This window comes from Epargyreus clarus, unplaced genomic scaffold, assembly GCF_041222505.1.
Source record: "Epargyreus clarus isolate Ecla_fem2 unplaced genomic scaffold, WU_Ecla_fem_2.2 ptg000026l, whole genome shotgun sequence".
In the NCBI taxonomy this organism is placed as follows: Eukaryota; Metazoa; Arthropoda; class Insecta; order Lepidoptera; family Hesperiidae; genus Epargyreus; species Epargyreus clarus.
In genome coordinates, this window is record NW_027332233.1 from 2,132,347 (window position 1) to 2,158,481 (window position 26,135).

The 26,135-nt window shown below is 35.5% G+C and overlaps 2 protein-coding genes across 4 annotated transcripts; both read right to left on the reverse strand.

The window, feature by feature from the left end:
* Positions 1-447: 447 nt before the first annotated feature.
* LOC140753448 (SH3 domain-binding protein 5 homolog) lies at positions 448-26,036 on the reverse strand. 3 transcript variants are annotated; one of them, XM_073088048.1, is made up of 6 exons: positions 25,694-26,036; positions 20,412-20,474; positions 7,838-8,015; positions 4,036-4,154; positions 3,390-3,473; positions 448-3,216 (listed from the first exon to the last, which is right to left on the reverse strand). In XM_073088048.1, exons 1-6 carry the CDS (start codon positions 25,760-25,762, stop codon positions 2,305-2,307), a joined length of 1,425 nt encoding a protein of 474 aa, XP_072944149.1. In that variant the 5' UTR covers positions 25,763-26,036; the 3' UTR covers positions 448-2,304. The 3 variants fall into 3 exon arrangements, with proteins under 3 accessions (XP_072944149.1, XP_072944148.1, XP_072944150.1); XM_073088047.1 differs by lacking the exon at positions 25,694-26,036 and having other exon boundaries at positions 20,412-21,780; XM_073088049.1 differs by lacking the exons at positions 20,412-20,474; positions 25,694-26,036 and adding an exon at positions 11,058-11,214.
* LOC140753447 (F-BAR domain only protein 2) lies at positions 21,925-25,698 on the reverse strand. The gene has a single exon (XM_073088046.1). The coding sequence runs from the start codon at positions 25,633-25,635 to the stop codon at positions 22,957-22,959; it is 2,679 nt and encodes an 892-aa protein (XP_072944147.1). The 5' UTR covers positions 25,636-25,698; the 3' UTR covers positions 21,925-22,956.
* Positions 26,037-26,135: the final 99 nt, after the last annotated feature.

Genomic DNA, 26,135 nt, shown 5'->3' on the forward strand with positions numbered 1-26,135 from the left:
TTATATATATATATATAACACGTACAAGAGGTTTGTGTATCCGTGTATACCAAGTACCTTAAGTAAAATAACTTATTAACTTTACTCCATTCAATAAGGTGTTCATAAAATGTACATCTACTTAAATAATTTCAAATTGTATAACTTAAAAAAATCACAAACATGATAAAGGTAATAAATTTATGTAATTTTGTTACCATTTATGTGTAATTGGGGTTATTAATTTGTATTTATTTCATAATATTAATTAAATTTAGTAGATCACACTTTATTTTCAAAATTATTACTTTCACAATATATTGAACAAACATTTGTTAAACAAGTAGTTAATTTTTCACACATTAACGGTAACATTTACCTGAATTCTGAATTCAACTAAATATTTACTCACCGAAATTTAATATAGTAACGATTTTGTAAATTCTTTTATGTTTTTAATACACAATATTTCAGTACGAACTATTTATTTGTTTCAACAGGAAATCAGGTTTCACAACTCAATTTTATATTTTATTACTCCAGTGTATGTGTGAGGAGACTTATTTATTAGCCTTAAAATTGAACATTGCAATTTAGTAATTGCTATACAACCTCCTATATCTACGACTACAACCAAATTTAAGTACCAACAATGTTTCACAGTCTTATACGTTCTTGGTGGAATCTGATTGATTTTCGTAAAGATAAGATCTGTTTGTCACGGTGTTTTGTATCACGTGTGTTATATCTTATAAAAATCCACAATCTTTTATTCTGAAGGTACCTATTTAAAATATTATTTCGTACTCTGTGTTATTACTTTTATTTGAAGCATGGGATTGAGCCATCTCGAACGTGAGACGATCCCTAAGGATCCTTTCATGTGTTGCGGTCATTAACACGCTCATCTAAGGTCAATGACATAACTAAACCTTTTCTTTAAATGATTAGCGTGAATTCGAGCTGATCACTGGGAAAGTCAATAAAAATAGCATCAAATGTATACATACAAAATCCATAGACACTTTTCAAGCTTCCGGCACCTCTTACATAGGTACATTGACAGATGTCCGTCTTAGATGATATTGTCAAATAATTATAACGAAATACCAGAATCAATCAGCTTCCACGAGCATTCTCAATATATCTTTCTCAATTCCTTCACAATCGATTAGTAATGTATAGTAATAAATATATTCGACTTTGTGAGCTAACGTCGGTGGACTGATATGGCGCTCTTTACACGTTAAATAGGGCCTAAGTCAAGAAACTACGTATATATTGTTCTAAATAAAATCTCTATCATCTAACTCACTCAGAGATTAAGAAAACAAGCGAGAGGTAAATAGAAGTATCGCCATTTTGGATTACAGTTTTTATAGAATCAATTTATACGTTGTTTGTAAATAAGATATTAATAATACATTGTCATTCAAAATGCATATAACAAGTGATTGTTACAAATTTTAGTAAGTTATAGAAAATTAAAATAAGTATTAAAGATGTTACTATAGACTTTTAGTACCCAAAAATCTTATTAGAAACTGGGTAATTTAATATAATCAAAATTATATTTTTACGACTGGCATTAAATGCCAAACATTCAAAATCAATTAATATTTATAATTAATAAAATAAATTCAATATTTTTATGACAAAAATATGTTAAAAATTATTATTATAAAATATCGATTATTTATTAATACAAAATTGAATAGTATATTTATGATTATTTATTAATAAAGCAACTCGGAGACGACCCATTGCTGAATTTAATTCACAATATTTACATCTTTGCAATCACTACTTTTCGATACACCTCAACGTGATAGCCAAAATATTGAAGTGAGCTATCAATTCTATAAATCGGAAAAAAATGCATTGGATCGTCTTTGAGGCACTTAAATATGCTAACATCAAAAATTGACAACTAACAAATGTCACAACACGGCCACAATAGGGAGGGCGGTTTAAGACCTGTCGAATATAGACTCATAATATTTTCAGTATGTGAATACTAGTTTAATTAGGTCGGATTTTTTGTGAGTATTTTCGGAGAAGCCACAAGACACTTATTCGTGGGCGTGGCTATACATTAGATTTACTTGACAGATGTACATATGACAAAAGCACGAGTCCCAGTAACTATGTATGCTTATAAATCTGTCAATGTCTCACATATACCATACCGCCCTCCTATTATAAATTACCATACGGGAGAAGGCAGTATTCCAACTTGTTATATTAAAATTGTAACCTGTTGATATTTGAGTACACAGTTTAACTATTATTAATATTATTAAATTGCCTTCTCTACGTACACATTTAGCTATTATCACTGTCAGTAATAGTGGAGCTCGTCATCCTTATGATAGGATTTTGGGTTGAATCACTGGAATCACATTCCACCATCAGGATGTCATCTGGGCTATCGTTTCTATCTGAATTGCTCTCAGTGTACGTTCCCGTGGGAGACTTGTCTTCAATAACAGCCTTTAAATACGACTCCCGATCCATCATAGTTGCATCCCTAGCAAGAGCGAGAACGTCAAGCGACATCATACTCTTTGATTTCTCGCTACGACTGATCGGTGGGTTGGGAGCTTCGTAGACCACCTCACGACTAATAGACTTGGTCCTCGACAGATTCGAATCCGTTTTCCAACTATCGCTCGGCGGCTGGTACTTTCCCATATTAGTCGACGTCGACGGAGCGCTGGAATTCCTCGGCGAATTCGTCGTGAACTTGGACCTCTTCTGCTGATTGTTCTCCTTCATCATCAATAACTGATCCAGCTTGTTTATCGTCTCATTCAGTTCCTGCGTCCACGCGTCGTCAGTTTCGATGTCCTTTCTGTCCATCGGCTTCAGAGCCAGCTCTCTGACTCGCATTCTCAGCTCTTGCAGACTTGACTCTTCATCTTTCTCGTCTTTATCTAGTTGCGTTTCATCGTGTATCGGGTCCCGTTCAGCACCAACACCTGGTTCTCTAGGACCAACTGGGATCGTGTCTTTCCCAGGTGGATATTCTCCCCTACGTCTGTGTATCTCTTCGGATATTTCCTCAAGAGCCTTGAGCGACGTCGAATAGCGGAACTTCGCGTCCGCTATGAGGCGCTGGAGCTTCTCTATTTTCTCGTTCTGTGTCTGCAACTGCTCATCACACAATTTCTTCTCCTCAAAGTACAAACGTGACTTTATTATGTTGCGTTTCTGGCTTTCTTCCAATTGGGCCACCTATGGAGAGCAGATTTAGTAGGGATTAAAACATATTCAAATATATTAATTTCAATTGACGTTTGTCATTTTATAACATAATTCAAGTGAATGCATGACATGAATAACATAAAAAAATGTTATAGTAGAGAAATAACTAAATCAATCATTATTTTAATTTTGCTATTCTTTACCTTTCTCTCGGCCGCGATGTACGCTGCTGCCTTTTTCTGGTGTTCACGTCCGCTCTCAGCTTTTCTTTTTTCAGCATCCATAACCTAGTAAAAAAAACATGATTATAAACGTAATTCAAAGGTTAAAATTGTTATGTTTCACTGAAACAATTACCATTAATAATTATTATTAATTTAAATTAACGACCTACAATTGTGATAAAAATAACACTTTTAGACGATATTTTGTTTTTGAGGGTTAATAACACGCAATGGAGACATCTGAAGTTCAAATGAATTAGTCACTCCTGCCAATGGCCTCAAAGTACAGCGGTAGTATTGTCATTAAAAACAAAGTATTGTGTAAGTGTATACACGAGACATAAGCAAACGAAAACAATATACTTTTAGGGCGTCAGCTAAAATTGGTGCAGGGAGAGGGCGTCGGCTCCGGACGGCCTGGGATCCGCCGCATAAGTCCGTCGTATGCACGCGGTACGTTGTAGCGGCAATCAACTCATTTGAGGACGTATACGAGCGGGCACGTGCCACCCGCCGCGCTTGCAATACTATTCAATACAAACCCGCGAACGTGCATGCACGCAAGTTTTAGCGGACGCCCTTTTCGTCCAAGATCAAAATGTCTCTGCGAATAAAACCTTCTTACCTTGATGATAGCATGATTGAGCACCTCCTGCCAGTTGCTGTCGAACTGCCACTCATCTTGTTTGCTCACGAAGCGCTGCTCTGCCAAAGTCACCGTCTCCTTTGCGGCAGCGTGTAACTCTGAAACAATACCATACGTTTTATTAAAACTGGCCCGTCTGATGTTATGTAGCCACTGTCTCCTAAGGACATAGGATTGGAATGCTACCAGGAGTCTGTCATAAATGGGCTCAAAGCCCTGAGGACTAAGATGGAACACTTGGAACTTCTCGTTTGAAGGGTGTCATAAGGCAGAGATAGGTTAAAACTTAGTCCTTAGTGCTAACGTGTCAGCAACAACCTCGTAAACAATTCCAAGTCATTATGCGTTACCATCGTGAATATCGTGATCATAAAATACTCTGTAGGTATTATATGTGAATATTTGCAACATTTTAACAATTGTTTTCATACCTGATCGCGAATCGTACTTCGCTATCACCCAAGCATTGTGGTGGGCGCAAGGTCAGATAACTCCATTATTTGTTAAACATTCGTGTCCGCCCTATCTTATCGCCGCCATGTGTTCGTCTGTTCGTACATTACTATCATTGAACGTGATATTGCAGTACATTTAAGCACATTTAACTGAATCTAGTTTTAACTTCTTATCATTCATATTTAACATTGTTTAATTACTTAGCATAGCGTGATATGAACACATATTTGATTAAAACTCGTGAGGCACATAACATGTGAGGTAAACGTACCTACATCTTTACATTGCATTCAGATAAGAGATCCATTTCGGTATAGGAGTATTTATGGAGAATGGCTGCAAACTTTTTTCGGTCGGTAAATGTGATGTTTTAAAGCATACTCTACCTAGCTGCCCCAATGCGGATTGTTGGTGGTTGGGACAGGTTAGAGGTGAACCCGTAACGAATATTTATACACTATAAGACCTCAGACAATGTTAAACATTTACTATCTAATGATAACAACCGGGACATACAGAAACCCCCACAAAAAATTTGCTACTTGTTGTCATATCATCCAACTGGCTCCCGATAAGCGTTCGACATTGCTAACTTTGTAGGTCAATTAAGCCACACCTCGGGGACTATACCTACCCTTCAGATAGAATATACTTTATTAGTATGTGCAAGACTTGGCAAGATGGTAAAGTATAGTTTTATACTTAATTATTATAATTATAATTATTATATTATATTATTAATATAACATATATATATTATATATTATTATATTATTAATATAATTATTATATTATTGTTTAATAATAATATTTAATGTTTTAATTATCTATATTCATGCTTAAATTACGATGTAAAATAAACTATTGTAACAGAAAAACCGACTACCATTGAATTCGATACAATAAATATTCTAGTACACCTAATGGATTGCATGAATTGAGTAAGTACTTACGACTTAACTAGTAAAACCATGGTATAGTTACAAAGTAATGCAATAAACATTATTAACTGACAAATGGATTGATAAGGCTCTTCCTGTGGGCGGCTCCCATCGAGGGTTCCATCGTTATATTGCTCATTGGGTATTAATAGTTCAACCGTAGACCTTTGATATTGTGACATAAATAAAACACCTATTTTTACTTTATAACATCAACATTACTGTATTCTAAGTGTGGTTAGGCAGACACACACTAAGGTACACAAGGCATTAAAGTTTAGCCTGAAGTAGTTACGCGTACTTAACTGACTTCAGATAGGACTCAAGTTAAATTTTAATTCAATTACAGATTTCCATGACAATGAAACCAATCATGTCATCAACCCATTATTGTTCCACTACTGGGCACTGGTATCCTATCTGTGTGAGAGGATTTCAGGGCCATAGTTCCATCGCGATGGCCAAATGCGGATTGGTAGAACAAAAATCTCGACTGCTTAAAAATTTGTCCACATCGCTTCCAAAAATTATACGAATCCAACGACACCTCGAATGTGAAGTTTAACATTCGAGGTGTCGTTGGATTTAATCCGTTTGGGCTACAATGATGCCTTGCCAGGAATAAGATATACATACTCTCGAAAAGCATTGCTCTTCGCAGTAAAAAGCAATCAAATTGACATTAAAAAAAATATACACAAATATTTAAAAAAAACTCTATTACATATTGCAACACTGTAACTCAATTAGGTTAACCGTATCCTCTACATATACACGGTCTTCATCTATGAAATTAGAGCAATTATCACGTCTAGCCTCTGCATTGCATCGACTGTGTGGATATTCATACTAACCCATTAATTTATCTGTCAGTGTTTTCATCAACAGTTATTTGCGATGCTCTGTTAAGTGGAATGCGGGTTATAAATCAATGTTAATTAGGAAAAGCAACTGTATAACGCAATGGTAAAGAATAGATAGATATTCGCCTATGATGCAGTCGTATTGATTTTAATTGGTCACAATAGATCTTGATATTTAACTCAAACGGATCTCTTATATGTAGAGGTCATTAATGCTGTTCTAGTGTTACTTCGTTATGTAATTTTAAAATATATGATGATGAATTACACAGCCCATCTAAGTAGGTGGTAGAGATTCTTAAGTCAAACCTTAATAGGCCAGGAGACCTATCTGAGGCCGACCTGAGATTGACATTGGTGTTAAAAGATAGAACGAATAGGTAGAATTTTCTATATCTGTGCGACATGAAAATAACCTCGCACCTTCATTTACTCAGATCGATTGAGGGAATCAATCTAAATTCTCTCAAGCAATTTCTCTCAAAGCAAATATTGCACGAACATCATGACGTAACAATCTAGTATACGATACGCAGTGATGGAATAGACTCCTTAGGGGATTCTCCATCTCCGCATCCGCACGCAGGCCATGGAACCGGACATTATAATTAATGTGAGAGTAGGTTGAGCTAATGCTCAACCTACTCTCTGATTGGTGTGAATAAATGTACATGTGCTACATGTCATACATTTGACTGATGTGTAACTAGAAATCGTATCTTGCAGTCGGCGTCTATTACATTGTATTTAAAGCAGTCTATACTTAGAATTTTTTTTATAACACAGGAGTAGCAGACGGTAGAGTCGCCGGAGTCGAACCACAAAGGGTTCTACCACCTTCAAGATTAGATTCAGAACTCTATTGATTTATGAGTCTATTAACTTTGCATTAGGAGTCTAACACCTTGTATTTGTTCAGATTGTGTACCTGACAAGTGCAAGCGGCGATAATGTCCCGCCCTTGACCGTCAGTGGCCTTGGGTCGAGTACGACCGTAGTACCCTACGGGAAGTGGCCAATTTATAACCATTAGAGCCACGTTGAATTTATATAGCCGAGTTTACACCGGACAGTAGAAAATATTATTTGTTATCGCAATATTATCTTGTAATAGATCTACAAGTAATCAACCGCCTAATATTATGATAGGTGTGTTATTAAAACTTTGATTTATTTAGGAGATTGTAACTATAATTACTATTCGGTAGATTAGATACTTCATACTTAACGTAGTAATTAGTTTAATTACAGTAAAGTCAGAACAGTAAACATAGAAAAAAAATAAGTTTTTATTATAAGATTCCTATCTTACTTTTTATAAAGATTTAGTTTTAGGTATATTAATTGACCTCTAAAACACATCAAGAAACATCATCACGTCCACGACATGAAAGAGATTGTAAGTTCCGTAACTCAACCCAACTGCTTTGATGTCTCTCACTGCTGGAGTAAGCCAGGTACATAGCCTTGCTACCATGCAGACGAAGGGTAGGCTACCTTAGGCAAGAAGAAGTCACTCACCGCTCGCCCTCTGAAACTGGACGGCCGCTCGCTGACAGTCAGCCCTGGCCACCGCAGCAGCACCCACCGCGTCGTGATACGGCCGGGACTTGTCCACGCTGGTGCCCAGCCGCTTGGTCAACGCCTGCAACCGCCTGGACGTCTCGTTCAACAGCAGGTGGAATGTTTTCATGGACTCCTGGAAAATAACGTTCTTTTATTTCGTTGCATAATTTAGTAGATGCTAGATGTGACATAATGGTCATTATACCTACAGGCCTACACGATAGATAGACTAGTATAATAGATCACCGACATTATGCAGCGCTTTCCACATCGGTCACACAGAAGGTTTCGGGTTGGATTCCCGGGCAGATATACATCTAATGAAGAGATCTCTCATAAATCTGTTTTCGTGTGTCAATTGTATCCAGAAAATATTTCTATTGTAAAGTGCTATAAATGTAGTAAACATGATAATATTTCTTATCATTATTAATTTTACATTAAACTTTCTATTATTTCTGGTTGTTTTTATGCCTTATCGATGTTGACATAGAACACAAAGATCCTTTTTAAAATTTTACAAGAATGTTCCATCAAAACTGCTTCACTTCACAGATAAGTCTCTACAGAAAAGCCGACAAAAAGTGTAAAAGTATACACTTAACAAAACACTAGATAATGTGTACGCGACCTCTACACGATTCGGTCCGGTGACGCAGCGCCGTTTTACTGCAGCGTTACGTGATACATGGCTACATCATACGACAATGGCGCTTGCTGTATTGTATTTCTCTGCCCACGTCCCCGCTGCCCACTGCTGGGCACGAGCGCCATCCATAACTGGGAGAGATCGATATGAATTTCTACAAATGTAGTGCAATTTGACGTAGAATTTATGGAAAAAATACTATGTAAAATATATTTTTACAATTTAGAATTATTCTTTTACGTAGGTAGTTAACATATGTACCACTTTACTGAATTACTTCCTTTTTTTTACATTGAATAAAATAGAAGACAAAATACAACAGCGCTAACACTAACTACGCTATTTACACTACTTACAAATAAGAAATGAGAAACAGAATTTTATAGATCAGTACCCTTAGTATGAGTTTTTAGTTACTTAGTTTAGTACTGTTCAAATATAACATTGATAGCACACGCTAAACACCACAGACAGCTGTCACTCGTTTGTAAACAACCTCATTTAATCACGGCTAGGGAACGCGAGGTACAATTGACCCCATAGATATGCGCTCGCACCGCCTCGGGCTCGCACGCACGGCGGATCGTAATCGTAGCGTACTGTAACGCGTACGTGACAAAATGCTTATCCTTTGCTCATACGATTCGCTTGATGTCTTAGATTTTTGTACATACATATATGTTTTACATACAAACTGCAAGTTGTTATGGAAGTGCAGTATTTTTATAAATATTTACTAAGCAGAGCATGGAGTTGATTGCTTAAATGGTAATTTGTAATCTATTCAAATAAAATAGGAGTTCTACGAGCGATCAGTCACATAATTATGCATTTCTGCCCTTAAAGAGCAAGTTAAACCGACTAGTGTATGCCACTCTATCTTCATTTCTCTGGCATACTTTACAGCAGAATAAAGGAGCGCTTGCTCTTACTGATATATGACAACACTTGTGGAGAACTGTGATTGAACTATGCTTGTATGTTAGTAAGAGTGAAATCACAGAACTGTGCCTTATGCACTCATAATATTACTTACATAAGAGATCAGAAACTGCAAAAAAATACAGTTACAAAGCAATAACATATACGGCGGAGGTATTTCTACGATACTGATGCTAGATACAAATTAATGTATCTTAAGTTTAATATTAAAAACGTGCATAATTAAAATTCAAAACATGATGTCTGACTACTCATTTAGCGAACTACGTAGTAATTACTACATTATAATTAGAACTACACGCCATAACAGTAAAAGATTTAATATTGTTTTGTATAATTTGAAGGTGGTAGAACCCTTTGTGGTTCGACTCCGGCGGCACCACCGCCACACCTACTTCTACCTAATAACAGCAGTGTTAGGCGCTGCTGTGTTCCGGTTTGAAGGGTGTGGTAAGGGAGATAGACTTTTCCGAGGCGTTCCAGCTTAGTCCTCAGGGGTAGCGGCGCATCTGTGGCCGACCTCGGGTAGGAATATCTAATCCTATCTGGGGTTGATTACAGATGTCCATGGGCGGCAGTAGCCACTTACCATCAGGTGGACTGCATGCTCGTCTGCTACTCTCATATTATAAAAAAAAAATTGTTCAGATCCCAAGGGTCTTTATCATCTGAATTTGATATTTTAATAATCACTAGACTCCAGTTATTGTGATACTCTAGTCACTGTAGTATCATCACAAAGTAAAATATTTGAATTGGAAATATTTTACAAAAGCTTCGTAGTGCTCTTGAGACCTACTAACGATGATTTCAATATTAAAACACGATTCGTTAAAAAACAATTTAGATGGTTACGGAGAAACTTTATTTGGCCTGTGTGACGCCGCAGTTACCGTACCGGTCTGACACAGAGGGTTTCCGGTTCGATCCCCAGCCAGGCAAACATTTAATTTTTGAAATGATATTCCTGTTTTGCGTATTCATTTATAGGTGTCTCCACAGCATCTGTGACGCAAGAAATCTATGTTTGGCATGTATGCATAAGCCGTTACAATAGGTGTTACAAATTTTCAAATCAAATCAAATCAATCAATTTAACGTTAACTTTAACGTAAGACTGGTTGGTACTTTATGCCAAGATTGATTACTTAATTTAACGACTGAAGCAAACTTGTGAGGAAGATCCGAACTGGGTATACGAAACCTTTGGTATTTTGAGAGACCGGCGCCTAGCAACGAGAGAGCAATTACTTTGATATTGGCACCGAAAGTTTACGACGCCATATTCGAACGGATCTCCATAACACTTCGTTTCACAAAGCGTACCCTGCCGATGCTTATAAAGGAAGTCAACATCACCCACCAGAGGGACCACAGATCTGATACCAATTAGAAGCGAAATACCCATTATTTCGCCTCTACATACATTTAATATCCCTAATTTCTTGATTTATACTGAAGAATTCAGCTTGCAAACCTTATAATGGAATGGTAAAAAATAAATGTAGACTTTTCTTAGCATACCTACGTGGTAATTATCAGAAAATATATTCACGAAAGCCTTAATAATGGCAATTTGCTTACGTGGTTTGCCTTCAGATTTTTGTAATTGTAGAACACTCCACCGCATAGCCTAATTTATAAAAATAAAAGCTTTCTTTCTACTAGAATGTACGGATTTGTAACTAGCTTAAAGAGCACGATAAGCATCACAAATTTAGGTTCACATCGATTGAATTCCTTAGAGGTAGGAACAAACAAAACAAGTAAGCCATGCCACATAAGACCAGACAGGTTTTTACTATTGGTTTTATGCAAAAGTTCAGACACTTAGTGTTTTATAGAGTGACAAAATTCGTAAGGAAAAAATCCTATACACACATAGATAAATGTTACTAACATAGGCCTAACAATTAGGCCATTATAAATGGAGGAAGAAGAAAGGCCCTCAATAGACTATGCCTCTGTAGGTAAAAGGAGTACAGTATCCTTCGACAGATGGACGCATGACTTGAAAAATAAGACTGATAACTGGATGCAGACGGTACAAGACTGTAAGGCAGCTAAAAGACTCATATCCCGCATAGTATCCCAAAAACTGATGAATGTATGTAACTGCTAAATATTCGGTACATTTTAATAACAATTACACGGACATGTAAATATAACGAACATTCTGCCCGTTACGCATTCTGTGGAAGGGCCGGGCGCGGCTGGAAACTGGAACATGTGTAACTGGATTTCTTTCATCTCGTTTATTACGCAACCGGCCTAGGGCTGCCCGGCGGGATTGGCATAAATTGATTATAATTGGAATTCGACGCGTAAGACGTATAGGGTGGGTTATGTCGAGCGGAGAACCTCTTTTTATATTGGAATTGGATAGCATTCCTGAACATAAAATTTTAAAAGATTTATATATTTTTTTATTCTTAATGAAGTTTTATATATTTTCCCTCACTTCTTTCTCAAAATAGGTTATCAAATAGGAAATTATGTAACTATTGATAAATAAAGCATGAAGACCTCTTCTGCTTTATTTTAAAAAGAAGGTTCTCCGCTCGATCTAACTTCTTTAAAATGAAAGTATATATTTTTTTCTATTACCATAGACTTCAATATTCGGAATAAATATCGTACCAGTTTCTATATTTATTGTCTTGATATCTATTCTGTTTATAATTTTGCAAAATTACATAGGGGTCGGGTCTATCCAAGCATTACGCGATATCTACTAAATAGGTTATGTTATGGCTAAACATTCATCCAATCCAGATCGAACTATGACATTTCTAGTTTCTAGTAGGTAAGCAAAACATTACGTCGTACGTCGTCGTCGGAAATCGATACAACATGACTTAATTATTAGTTAATTATTCAGGATAGGCGCTCTATACCCCGGTTTATGTTTCGCTGGAACCGACATAAGACAGGATCACTTAAATGTCCCACATGGCCGCCCCTACCAGGTGGCGTATCCATCAAGTAGCCCGGCATTGTTCCCTGCAAGCCAAGTGCGTGGCCGGAGTCACTGAACCGCTTCCATCCGCGTCGTTACACTTGACTCCACCTGCCTTCGCCCAACTGTGCTAACAGTATTATGTTAACAACCAGAAAAACTATCGGAATGTCACTTGCTGCATTTTTGTTTTATGAATGAAGTTTTTGAGCTCCAGGAAATAGTTGAAATCCTTCACCAAGTATTTTATATTCATTGTTTATTTTCTTAAATTTTAAAGCGCGATTTTTTTAGCAAGTATCTAAGGACAGTAAAATATTGCGATCTCTTACTGCAGTGAAGGACTACTGGTTACATACATTTTTCGTCAAATTGTTGGGAACGGGTCCCTATTCCCTAATACGGAAGGTATGAACCAATTGCTATATAGCGAATTGGTGAAACGGTCTATATTTGAACATAAATTATAAAAACTCCATTTAAATTAAAAAAAAAACTTCCACTAAGAAAGTGTACGAAGACACCATCATTGCAAAGCAAAAATAGCAAGCTCAAAAAATTTCAAGTACATAATTGGCATGAAGCAGTAAGGGCATGCCCATTCGGAGAAAAATAGAAAAAAAAAACAAGACTGGCCGTCCCTTTATACCACTAGTATCGAGTGCCACGTGACGTATCGCAGTCATCGATCGACCTCGCCACCTGCCAGCTCGTTTCCGACTTCCGGAACCATATTCCATAGCTCCATGTTATAATATCCGCTTTAAGCTTAGATTAGTAAAATGCATAGATAGATGAGTCCTAACAAGAAAGTGTAACCAGGTTTGAGAATTGAAATTGTTGCGTAAATAAAGATTTGCCACGTTCTAAAATGTCCCTAAAATGTTTGAAATACTTTTTTATTTATTACGTAAATTACGTAGTATTCGTTATTTATACGTAAATTTTCTCTAAAATGTTTTTTATTTGTCAAGAATTCAAACAATAAATGATAAAATCATCTTTTTGTGGCTTCATTCAATTTCAAGGAGGTGAAGTATCTTTCTATTTTACTTATCAAAGGCTTAAAAAGACATTTAATCGTTTTGTGCAAGTCTCGTTATCGTCAATCACGTTTTCCTGTAGTTACCTAAGTACAATATTCACAGTGCTCGCAGGAAAATTGTATTTAGACATTCGTGGAAAATATTAATCGTGGTTGCGTTCCGTAAATAACTTTCTAACATAAACATTTAAGAAGGTTTATGTCCCGTAGAAAATTAGAGAGAAATAAATAAAAACATAAAACGCCCTAAATATTTGTTTCGAAAACTTAATTATCCAAAGTTTTATTATCCTAACGTCTTATCATGATTCTTTCACAAGCATCTCTGGCAAGGTTTGGTCTCGAGATTGAAAAATTTCACAACATTTTCAAAGACTGCTGTAATTTAAATATACATGACAATACATAATCCTTGTATAATGTCCGTTACTTTCTACGACATTGCCAATATCTATCTAGTCTATCCCTTCTGCAAAAAACCGGGCAGAATATATGTGCACAGTCGTGCGCGGCTACACTTATCGGGCAAGATCTTGTCGTTAGGTAATTGACTTTTTATCCTGCTTGCAAATCAACTACCTCCTGATGCGTCTGATACTTAACAGCTTTGTTCATTAGTGAACTCTATAAAAAATTAATAACAATAATATATGAAGTATTTTATAAGCTTTTATTTATTTTCAGTGTCCTTTGATTATATTTATCAATTTTGGAAAAAAATAAAACTGTTATCATTGATCTTGATCAGATGATCAAGTAGAAAGTAGGCAGGTAAATCATGGTTAAAACAAAACATGGTTAGGACCCTAATATAATGCATGAAAGAAGATGCTTCGATACTTATTTTTTTTTTGCGTCTTAATACATTAGTTTTATATATAAAGTTTTAACTTTTAATTAATTATTACCAGTTCTAATAACATAAATTCTACTTACATATTATACCTATAAATATTCAACAAAAAATCGTTTGTAACCTTTATAGCATAATTATACGTTCTTAAAACGAGTATTACGTTTTTGTCAGTGTTTAATAAGATGGGAATTTTCCTTTATGATTTATTATGTCTGCTTTACATAACAAAGGCGTCTCGTGTGATGCCCATCTGAACAACGCTTAACTCTCTTTGTCATAACGTTAACATTACTCAAATGATTACTGATGCAACATAGCGCAATACCTCATACGCTATTTTTCATGCAATTTAATGACACTTCCGTCTACATAATAGATATTGATATAGGTATATTTCGGGTCCATATGAGATCGCCAATACCTATTGATATTGATTGACCAAGCAACATTAAAATATGTAGTGTAGGCACATGCGAATGTCTTTCATGCCGGTTTTGTGAAATTTTACTTTAACTTGCCACTGGCTAATACGATCTCTTACATAATTCATAACCAAAAGCCTTTGAAAACGAAATCGCGAGCGTAAGCTAGCACAGTATAAAGGCATTTATGACATAAGTATGTTGCAGCTTATTCATTTAAGTTCATTCGATTTAGCTGCAGTATTATTTTTTGCACACGACCGATTGCACAATCTAAACTTTGTGTGTAACATTTTTTCATCATACATGTGTACATATTTTCAAGTCATATCTGAACTATCTTACGTCCATTATTAATAATCCATCCAGTGTTAGTGCTAACCAAAGATAGACGTTTGACAATTTCTTCAAAGACATTATTAAATTTCGAACTTTAAATATTCAATTTCGAGGTTTAAATATTGGACAGATTGATTATTAACAACGGGCGCTATTTGTTTCTAGTTAGAACTGGCGAGTGGCGTTCTGGTATCGTTATGATAAACTGGACATGAAGCGAGTTTAGTAGGTCATTTGAAGCGATGTACTGGCCGCGATTCCATACTAAATGCAACAAAGCCGTAGTGGTTGAATAAATAAAGCGGCACCGAGTTTTCTGTTCATCCCCTATTGTAATTGAATTATGACGGTCGGCCGTGTCGGTCGAAAATAGAGGCTCAAAAAGAAACGATAACTGGTTTTGTGCTATCCACCTGATTTCTTCATGTAATTGAAATAGCAAATAACAGTGTAGGCCACCTGATTGTAATTGGTCGTTGGTTGATTATAACAGGCATCAAGTTTGTTATAAATAAGCAATCCCAATGAAGGTGGAATCCCTACATGAAATCGAACAGACGCGTTGTTACTTGAGGAGTAACTTCTTTTAATAATAATCCACGTATCTAATATTTTGTCTACCAAATATCAGAATTTGACAATTTCTGCCGAATTGAAAATTGTCAACGGTCAAACTTTTGACAATTTCTTGCTATAAGAAAATGACAACTTGCGTCGAAAATGAAAAATCTTTAATAAACAAAAATTTGATAGGATGATGATATTTATATGAATACCTCATGCAATTTTCTGCCAAAATAATTACTCTCTGATAAAAAACGTCGCTGAACACCACCCTATCTATGAGTCAATAAAACAATCGAATGTATGTTAATCCCCTTTGTAATAACATTAATCATCTAACTATACCAACCTATGTGTTAATGCCACTATCTACAATTAATACATTGAATAGACACTTGTGTTATATACTTATATCATACTCATAAAAATCTGTTTTATTGTAATTAACGAAATAACATCAAAGGTATTCTTCTTCAATATACCTATTTGTTTTGTTTTTCACTCAACAGGTGTTTATCTAAAGGAATATTAGGCATTTTTTTCAATATTCATTAGAAAATTTCCCTCACTTCGGAAGGTATATTAAGCCATTGTTTAGTTATTGTATAATTGGTTGGTGATAACTTCACTATTTCATATTAGAGCAAAGTCCTGGACTGTAATCTGGACCTCTTCTACTTGTGAGAAAAGATCAATCGTAGCAGTAGGACATAAAAGATGATAGAATTCACACTGGTTCGACTCCGGTGGCACCAGCGCCACATCTATTTCTGCCTAATAACAGCTGGGGTTGATTATAGATGTCCATGGGCGGCAGTGGGCACTTACCATCAGGCGGGCTGCATGCTCGTCTGCTACTCCAATATTATAAATAGGTATCTTAATCTGTTCATGTTTCACATGAAAGAATCATCTGGTCACGCGACTGGTGAACACCAGTTAACGTGCAGTGGCGGACGGGACGCTAATACATGTTTCATAATAACCAGAGGTCGGGCCACGTGAAAACGTCCATGAACGTTAATAGAATATCCAGTTATTGCACGTGCAAACTTGATAGAGAACCCACGTACATTATATACGGTGTTATCTTTAGATGTCTGGTCACAGATGCTGTATTCTCACACTTTTTGACTACTTTTTGTCCATTTCACTATATAATGGTCACGGCCGTACTCTCGCACTTTTTAAGGCTTTTTATGTCCACTTCACTATATTCCTTTCAAAGACTTACATACTCTTGTCAAAGTTCTATCAAAATTAATTCAGAGATTTCTGAGATAAATTTTGACAAACACATACGTAGACCGATAAAAACATGTTTATAATTCTTACTAATGCAAGTGAAAACAGTCATTTATTTTTAGGTAACATGCATTCAATTCCATTGTATGTTCATAGATAGAATAGATACAAGATAAATAATAATTGTTACATGACGACATTAAGAGTTTCGAGCGCATGACGATACTGACAATAGTTAGACCTAAATATGCAATAAAAATTAACTACACTTTTAATAAAAACTTATTGTATAGGTATCATACCAAATACCGCATATAACAATTCGATAAAGGGTTATAGACCAGTGCCGAAGCCTTTAAAAATGGTAAAAAATGCAAAAAAATCACAATAGAATGAAACCCATTGGAAAAGGAGGGGAATATGATCAAAATGAAAGGAAAAATAAATTACGGTCGATCCGAGTTCGGGAAGTGGGAGGGGGTGAGTTTTTAAGGGTAAAAAATGGTTTATCTTGATTTCCGGCTAAACTACACGTCCTATGCGAAAAAGTTCAATGGCAAAGTTGTAGGTAATAAAAAGATCTACAACTTTTGTATTTGCAATTTTTTCACATAACCTCAAAATTTGGGTGAAAAATTCAAAAAACCAAGTTTTTGGTTTTTTATTTATATCTTATTCAAATTTTTTTTTATTTTTACGAAATTTGGTGAAAACTTACCTTATTATGTCCCAAATACACTGTAATTTATTTGATTAAAAATATTTATTTTTTTGCCTTATTTTCACTTAATATCAAAAAAGTACCCTAATTTTCAATCGAAAATTCTGACGTCAAAATATCAGCTTTTTTCAAAAAGTTTGGTGGCTTTTTGTTCGTTGATATATCTACTTTCTGATGGTGTTAAAAAAATATACATTACTATAGGAAATGTTCTCAGAAAATGCAAAAAATTGAAAAAAACCCAAATTCGAAAAAAATTTTTTTATCATTGTGTACAATTTTGAGGTATTTATTAAAATTTACACTTTAATTACTCAAAAAACGTAAGATTTCATGTTTTATTGATAAATGAAAAAGTTGCAAATTAAAATATACTTCAATAATTAACAAACAAATAAGTTAATAAAGTTAATATTTAATAAGACATCTACAATATTTTGAAAAAGTTGTAGAATCTTATTTAAATAATATTTGTAGATGTCTATTTACTGCTGTTTTAAGATAATTTATATACCTGAGTGACCTACGGTAAATTTTAGCCCATTGTAAGTTATTTCATAGAGAAGTGGGGACGGACCTAGGAGGGTCTGGGCCTTACTACATACCTGCTATTTCGTAGCAGCTGTAAAAACCGTTAGCCAGTATTCGAGATACAGAGCAGTGTACAACATCGTTTTTAAAAATACACGTGCAGGCTCAGTTACTCTAAGTGAATTGTGAGAAATTTACTTTATTCAAAAAATCGTTTGGAATCTACATAGCAAGGTAAATACAATCTGTATTTAAATCTATATTAATCAACTTTAAAATAAAAATAGTAATATTTTCTTTCATAAATAGTATGTTTAACATAACATAACCTAAAAAATAAAAATTGAATGATATTTTAGTACAAGAATAAAAAATAGTAATTTCGTTTATTTTATACAAACAAATTTAGTTATACTCATGATAAAACTTTGAAGGCATTATTAATTTAATTTTGTCTTTTCAGATTATCAGTATGGATGGATCTGTTTGTATAATCTGCAATAAGTCAGATGACAAGCAAGTGTATGAAATAAAAAAATCAGCTTTGAATCGTTTAATGGAGTCTAGCAAGAAGAGAATCGACAATAAATACAATTGGGTTTTTTTTCAATTTTTTGCATTTTCTGAGAACATTTCCTATAGTAATGTATATTTTTTTACACCATCAGAAAGTAGATATTTCAACGAACAAAAAGCCCCCAAACTTTTTGAAAAAAGCTAATATTTTGACGTCAGAATTTTCGATTGAAAATTAGGGTGCTTTTTTGATATTAAGTGAAAATAAGGCGAAAAAATAAATATTTTTAATCAAATAAATTACAGTGTATTTGGGACATAATAAGGTAAGTTTTCACCAAATTTCGTAAAAATAAAAAATTTTTTGAATAAGATATAAATAAAAAACCAAAAACTTGGTTTTTTGAATTTTTCACCCAAATTTTGAGGTTATGTGAAAAAATTGCAAATACAAAAGTTGTAGATCTTTTTATTACCTACAACTTTGCCATTGAACTTTTTCGCATAGGACGTGTAGTTTAGCCGGAAATCAAGATAAACCATTTTTTACCCTTAAAAACTCACCCCTCCCACTTCCCGAACTCGGATCGACCGTAATTTATTTTTCCTTTCATTTTGATCATATTCCCCTCCTTTTCCAATGGGTTTCATTCTATTGTAATTTTTTTTGGTTTCAAAAATTATCGACCCTGGTCTATTACTATTGAGTCTTTAAGTAAATATGAAGTTAATTTAAAATTAACGTATCGACCCGAATAGCATTTAGATGCTTTACAATCTATCCAATGTTTTGCTACACCAAAAATTTACAATGTCTATCTCATAACATTTGATAAATTTTGCTCTTTAGTACGCAAAAATCATATAGATTATCAATAACAGGTTTATGTGTTGATAGAAAAAATATATACACTACTTTCACTGCAATCAATTGCACAAGTACTACTGAGACTAATTTAGATTATTATTGCCTAATTTTTCAAAATGTAAAAAGTTTGTATTCCACCTGCCGCGTAATGTACCTATTTAATAGGTATAGTCCGCGCCAATAGTCATATAATTTGCTATGGCGACGCGATTCATTTCTATATTCAGAGCGGACTAGCAGTTTTACGCGGACTATACGCATTTGACGCTGAACTTACTGGTCCAAAAGCCCTATATAATGGCAGCGATAGTTTATTGCATTTATTTGATGTATGTATTTAATATTAATGTTCTAATTCCACTAAAGCTTCCTCATTAACATTAATTTCCCAAAAACGACAGTTTTGTTTACGTTTCAACTATTATGAAGCACTGGCACAGTTTTAATGGGAAATTTCCATTCACATTTTTGTAATATCAAAATTTGTGTTGTCATAAATATGTCAAATGATATCGAAGATAATAAACACTTAACGCCATCGATTTAAAACCTTCGATTTTATATTTCAGTGTGATGTCTTAGAAGTTAGAACCTACTTAAACACCCAATTGGGCGTCTTTGGGTCACTAGGGGCTTAGAAAGACCTAGAAGATTTGAAATTAGCTAACGAACATTTATTGGCATTCTGATTGGCACCCCAAGATTGGAAGACGCCTGGGGCATATTGGGTGATGGGTTAAAATATTATTTATAAAATTTGACTTGAAATCCCAATATGAACAATGTTTTATCAAACAGGACGGCTTACTTCAAAATTGTAATTGCACGAATACAGATAGAAAAATAAATTAGTGAAATGATCAAAAACTCACATCCAACTCCAACTCGAGCTTGTTGATCTCATCAGTGGCTGCGTTCAGTTTTTCCAGTTCCACCTGGAAATTTATAAAGAACTTCAAACAATCGCACGGGACCCTCGCCTCGTACTCCCAAACGTAAGGCAACAGCAAACAACATGTAGAGACGGGAAACTTTGGAGACATTATTTCGGACAACTTTTTTCTAATGAAAGTAGTCTAAGAGCGTGCAGTTTTCATATTGCGAAGTGGTCACGTCGCTGTAAATAGAACAGGAGTTCTATCTAAAGCCGTATACAGATGCGTCCCATGAAGTTTGGAACGCTTTGTATAAGCAAGTCTGCATCACCACACCCTCCAAACACAGCAGCTAACACTGCTGCCAGATGGCGGGATATGTGTGGCGGTGGTGCCGCCGCAGTCGAACCACAACGAGCTCTACTACCTTTAAACTACTTTCATTTATCGCGTTCATGTATTATCTTCGAAGATAAACAATCGGACACTTTTATCTACATGTACCTTATTTGAGGATCGTTTCCTGTCCCTACACAAAGCCACTAACTAAAATACATAACGTTTACAGTACTTACTTAAATTCTCTTGTCTAGTTGCGTTACAAGAATCTCCGAAAATAAAGTCCACTCATTACTTAACATTACATTTTATTTCAGATTACAATCAATACATACATTAGAATTATACATGCCATAAATTTTACGATACAAAAATATTTTACGCATTCAAAATTCGATTTTTACACCTAATTTCGCAGGCTGTTTTGCTTCCGAAAATGAATACAATTGTAATGCCAAAGTGAATCATAAAAATAGTGACATACATAAAGTAAACTTAAGATTTAAATTAATTAATATAAATGGAATGGTTCAGTTGTACTAGGTTAAGATTTGATCTACGTTATTCTAAAACTGATTACAGTGAACACTTCACTTTTGGTAAAGTTTATATTACACGTGGGTTAGGCCGAAAGCATGTAGTAAGATAGTGAAATTAGAAGAAACATATAAAAAATACCAAAATGAGATTACATTTGAGTGAAAATTAAATAAAAATAGTAAATCTAACATTACAATATGAAAAATGAAAACATAATTTATTTATCTAATAACAAAATAAATGAAACAACAAAACAGAATCCGGTGGTAGAGTAACTAAACCCCAATACATCTAATTCGAATTATAAAAAATATTTAAATCAAATATATGCAAAATATTAAAATTCAGAGATTCAATTTTTTAACAATTTAATCCTTTGCATTCTATAGTAGAATACAAAATGATAAAGTTAGTAACATTATTGAAAATTGGTGCATTTCTTCATGCACTATTTAATAATGTACAATATCGTACAAAAAGTACATGCAACGATTACATTACCTAGTTGAATAGAATAAAGACAGAAGGTACTTTAGGCCTTTATCGAATTATCATTGAAAAAGATTTATCATTGGGAATTTGTGAATGATTATAACAGATTCATATTGGAACATTATCTATTGTTAAATTATCTTGATTGATTTGAAAACAACTAGTTTTTAATTTCCTTTACACTTTCCATATGTTAACTCAAATATCAAAAATTGTTATTTAAAGCAATCTGATTTTGAACAATTAGACAGTATTTTTTAAAAAAGTATGTAATTAATAATTTGTTGTCTTTCAAAAAGTTTATTTTTTTACATCACAGTCCACAAGATAAAACAAAATGTTGGCAGTATTACTTGTACATTGAGTTAGAGTTTGATTCTGAAGAAATATATGCATCCAATTATGTACCAATCAAGTTTCAGAGGTGATACATATACTTAAATATGAGTTTCAGATATGATATGAAGCAATGTTCCTTTACAAGTTGGGCATGATTTATACAGATAAAAGCATTTGTTAGCAACCTTATTCCTAAACAAAACTCATTCATATTAGAGTTAACATAAACTCGAACACGCTAATGAAAATAATTTTTCATAATTATGTTTGGCAAATATTAACATGTAACTTTGGAATTCCAAATTACTGAAGCTCACTACAGAATATTGCCTTGAAGCTCATTTTTACTGGTGTTACTAGGACCTCGGCACAGAATGGGAACTGCTACATAGCCAATAAATTCACACTGATCGTATGTACCTAACATGTGATGTAGCATTTTATATTATTATTATCTTGTTGTTCCTTATTTTGCATGAAATATGTATCGAAAATATTTACATAAAACTAACAGTTAGTCGTATTTAATGGCACATTCTATTCTGAAAAATAAGTTAGTACGTAACGCGGTGTATATAGACGATTCTAATAGTATAAAATGCCTTTAATAACTGTTACAAGTTACTACAAATAACTAATTATTAATTAAACATGAAAAATTGACAAACTTGTGATACAAACGTAACTTAACTTTGTGGACAGGAAACAGTCCTATAAGGTACCAAACATTTACACCTCAACATCAACATTATTATCCAAAACTATGCCTCGCATACTCAGTACATACGGAATTTACATAAACAATTCGTGAATTCATAAGGAATTGGACCAATCATTGCATGTCACTATCACAAATATATTTGCCGGATACGAATCGACGCTTCACGAGAGACAAGCGGTACCCACTCCCTATGAGCTCGAATTCGATCCCGGAGAGTGTCGCCCCTTCGCAGTTAAACTGGGCTGAGATTGTCGTCTTGGTCGACGGCCCTCTGGTCAATTCGAAACGCGCCCTCAGCGATCCCACTCCTCTGTCCTCGGAATGCTGAGACAACTCTGTGAAGCGCCATAATGCTTGCTCGTTTTCCGAATTCCACGTGTTTTTGGGCATCGCGATTACATTCTTCACGGCTCCATTCATGGGCACGCATACGGACACGTTCAGGAGCGGCGACGGAGGGCTCATCGCATGTAAATTGTACTTGTAATCGACCTTAAGGTCAGTATGATCACGCTCGCATTTCCAATAAGATACCAGTTGGAATGGACAGGACGCGGCGCCTGTCTTTGGCCGTATTTGGTATTTAAGGATATCCACATTGAAGTACTGGGCAGTGGGATTCTTTTCAGACTGTCGTTTAAGGAGAGAAGTCAATGCGGGCATGTTAAAGTCCACGACAGTAGTATCGCGTGTCGACATCATCGCATTTATGCTAATGAGCTGCTTGTTAGGTAATACGTTGTCTAACCTATGAATATTTTTCAGTCTGAAGCAAAGCTTTGCCGGATTCGGATTATTAGCGAGAACACCTACTATGCCGGTCGGAAAGGAGAGCATCATGTCTCCCGACATTTTTACTTGGCACTTACTTTCTTCCGTGCCGCGGAAGTAAGAATGAATAATTTCATGAAAAGCTACGGCTAAAGGTATGGTATCTGCCATGCCGATAGTCAATGGCGAAGGGCCGCGGGAGCCGGAAGAGCCGGCAGCTCGAAAATCACCCTCTGAACGACGAGAGGGAGGACGAGGCAGCGATATAGTCGATATAGTAGGCGTCGATGTGCGGAAATTCGATTGGCTCATTTCACCGACTTCCGAGAACAGATCGCCCACATCTGTTGCCGAAACGGGAGTGGGACTTTCCAGTAAATGCAGCTGATTCGATTGTAGGGGCGCATACGGATTAGACACATTGCCGTGCGGCGAAGCAGGGTTGCTGACGGTGGGACTTTGGAAGAAGTTCAGATCAACTAAATCGCTACTAGTTTTGCTAGCATTGGCATTGGAGCCACGACGTGCGGTCCCGATTTTGTACAACGAAATATTTTCCACTGTAGCTCTGAGTTCATCTACACTAGCAGACATCGGCGCACTACCATTGCTAATAGGCTTTATTTCTACATGGATTTTCTGTTCCCTCTCTTCTTCTGAATCTGAGTCTGTTGAAGAATAGACACTGCCTTTCTCATCTTTAGGTCTAATACAAAAACCTTCATCATCAACTTCAGGGGAGTTCATTAAGTCCTCCTTTGTTGCAACTTCCTCCTCTTTCTCGTCTAGGTCAGACTTTTCACCAGGATTAGAATTTTCTGAAATTTCGTCTTTTTTCTTCTTGGACTTTTTTATTTTAGTCTTTGTCCGCCTACTTCTCAAAAACCATTTTGACTCTCTGAGAGTAGTACGACCCATGTTGTCATCTTTGTCTGCCACAACTGGTGTGGCGGGTGTACCACTTGGGCTTGATGGGGCAGAGCAAGGTGCTGCACCTTCAGTGCTGACGCTGGGTTCATCCTTATTTTGAAAATTTGGTGTAAATAAATTTAAAAGAGAGGTAGTTCTTCTTGAAGTTTTGGTTGCAAATGATGGTTCCTTCTTAGCTGGTTTAGCTGCTGGAGTGGGCTTGTGAGACCCATTTGAGACAGTTGATATCTGGTCAGCTTCTGAAATAGAATTATTGGCTGAGCCAGGTTTGGGCAATGAAGGTGGTAGTTCTACCAGATTTGCTTTTTCAATAGCAGTATACTTCTCAATAAGAAACTGTTCCAGCAGCTTCTCAACTGTCAGTTCAAGACACTGATGTTTAAAGTCTCGATGTACTTGACCCATGAGGTCATGATTATTTTGTATGATGTCAGCGTATGCATTCACGAATTGCTTCATTTGTTTCAGATGAGCCTCCTCAACATCTTGGAAATGTTTGCATGTTTGAGTCATTTTCTTTTCAAAATCTTGCTTCACTAAATTATATTTCTCAGCCAGCTGCCTATAGTCTTCATGAAGCTTTTTTATCTTTACTTCAGCTTTCTCAATGTCCTTTGTAGATGCATTGTCCTTACGGAGCTTTTCCAGTTCTGCTGACTTGGTTGTGTACACATCTTTAGCCTTTTGTAAGGCTTGTTTAGTGTTCTGGATGAGTAGAACTACTTCAAGCGTGTTGGATTCAGAATCCTTCACGGCTTTGTGTTTCTTGTGAAGCTCTTCAGCATATCTAGCGACATCCTTGACAAGCTCACTTACTTTTTGGAACATGTGCTGATGTAGGTTAGACAACTTCTCGGCGGAGCACTTGAGCACGCCCCAGAACGGCGCGAAAGTGCCCTGCGAACAGTTGCTATTAGCCTGCTTCGCTAACTTAGCTAATAATTTCGAGTTAGACTCTTCTATGTTAGACCTCTCTCTAAAGTACTCCGAGAGCTCCTTGCTGGCTATCAGTCCGTATTTCATATTTTGATATAGTATGTCATACCCATTGTGCTCGTTGGCGAAGTAATCTACGAAGTTGACACTCATTTTTGCTGTTACAAGGGCGACGTACAGTTACTCAATACATTATTTGTCACTCACTGACCTGTATTCTAGGATCGAGTTCAGTATCACCATTGTCGTCAGCCGGGATCGTGAACGAGGACTCTTCCATTGTAGCCTATAGGACTAGGAAGCCACCCAATCACCTAAATTACATCACCGACACAATAATGTATAGCGTCACCTACACTTCACTAGGCACTTTCAAATATATTGTTTTTTCTAAATATGCATCACTAATGTAGATTTTTTTAGGTCACCTTATTACTAATAATACTTAATTCAAATACACGATGTTTTAATTTAGCAAAAATAATCAAATAAAGAAATTTTCATCCAAGATGACGTCCGCCTTCTTGACGTCAAATCATAACAATAGACAAGAACGACAAGCATTAACTATTTTAATCGATTCTGAACTGAAACATCGAGCTTTGTGTAATGTATTTGATAAATAGTATCTCGATAATAATATTAATGGTTTA

Bases quoted from the DNA above. Each gene is read 5' to 3' on its own strand.
- LOC140753448 (XM_073088047.1), bottom strand. From the start codon at position 20,582: ATGTCTCCAAAGTTTCCCGTCTCTACATGTTGTTTGCTGTTGCCTTAC. The intron at 3,474-4,035 runs GTAAGAAGGTTT...TTTTTTTACTAG, and splicing joins TCAATCATGCTATCATCAAG to GTTATGGATGCTGAAAAAAG. The intron at 3,217-3,389 runs GTAAAGAATAGC...TGCTCTCCATAG, and splicing joins ACATCGCGGCCGAGAGAAAG to GTGGCCCAATTGGAAGAAAG.
- LOC140753447 (XM_073088046.1), bottom strand. From the start codon at position 25,635: ATGAGTGTCAACTTCGTAGATTACTTCGCCAACGAGCACAATGGGTAT.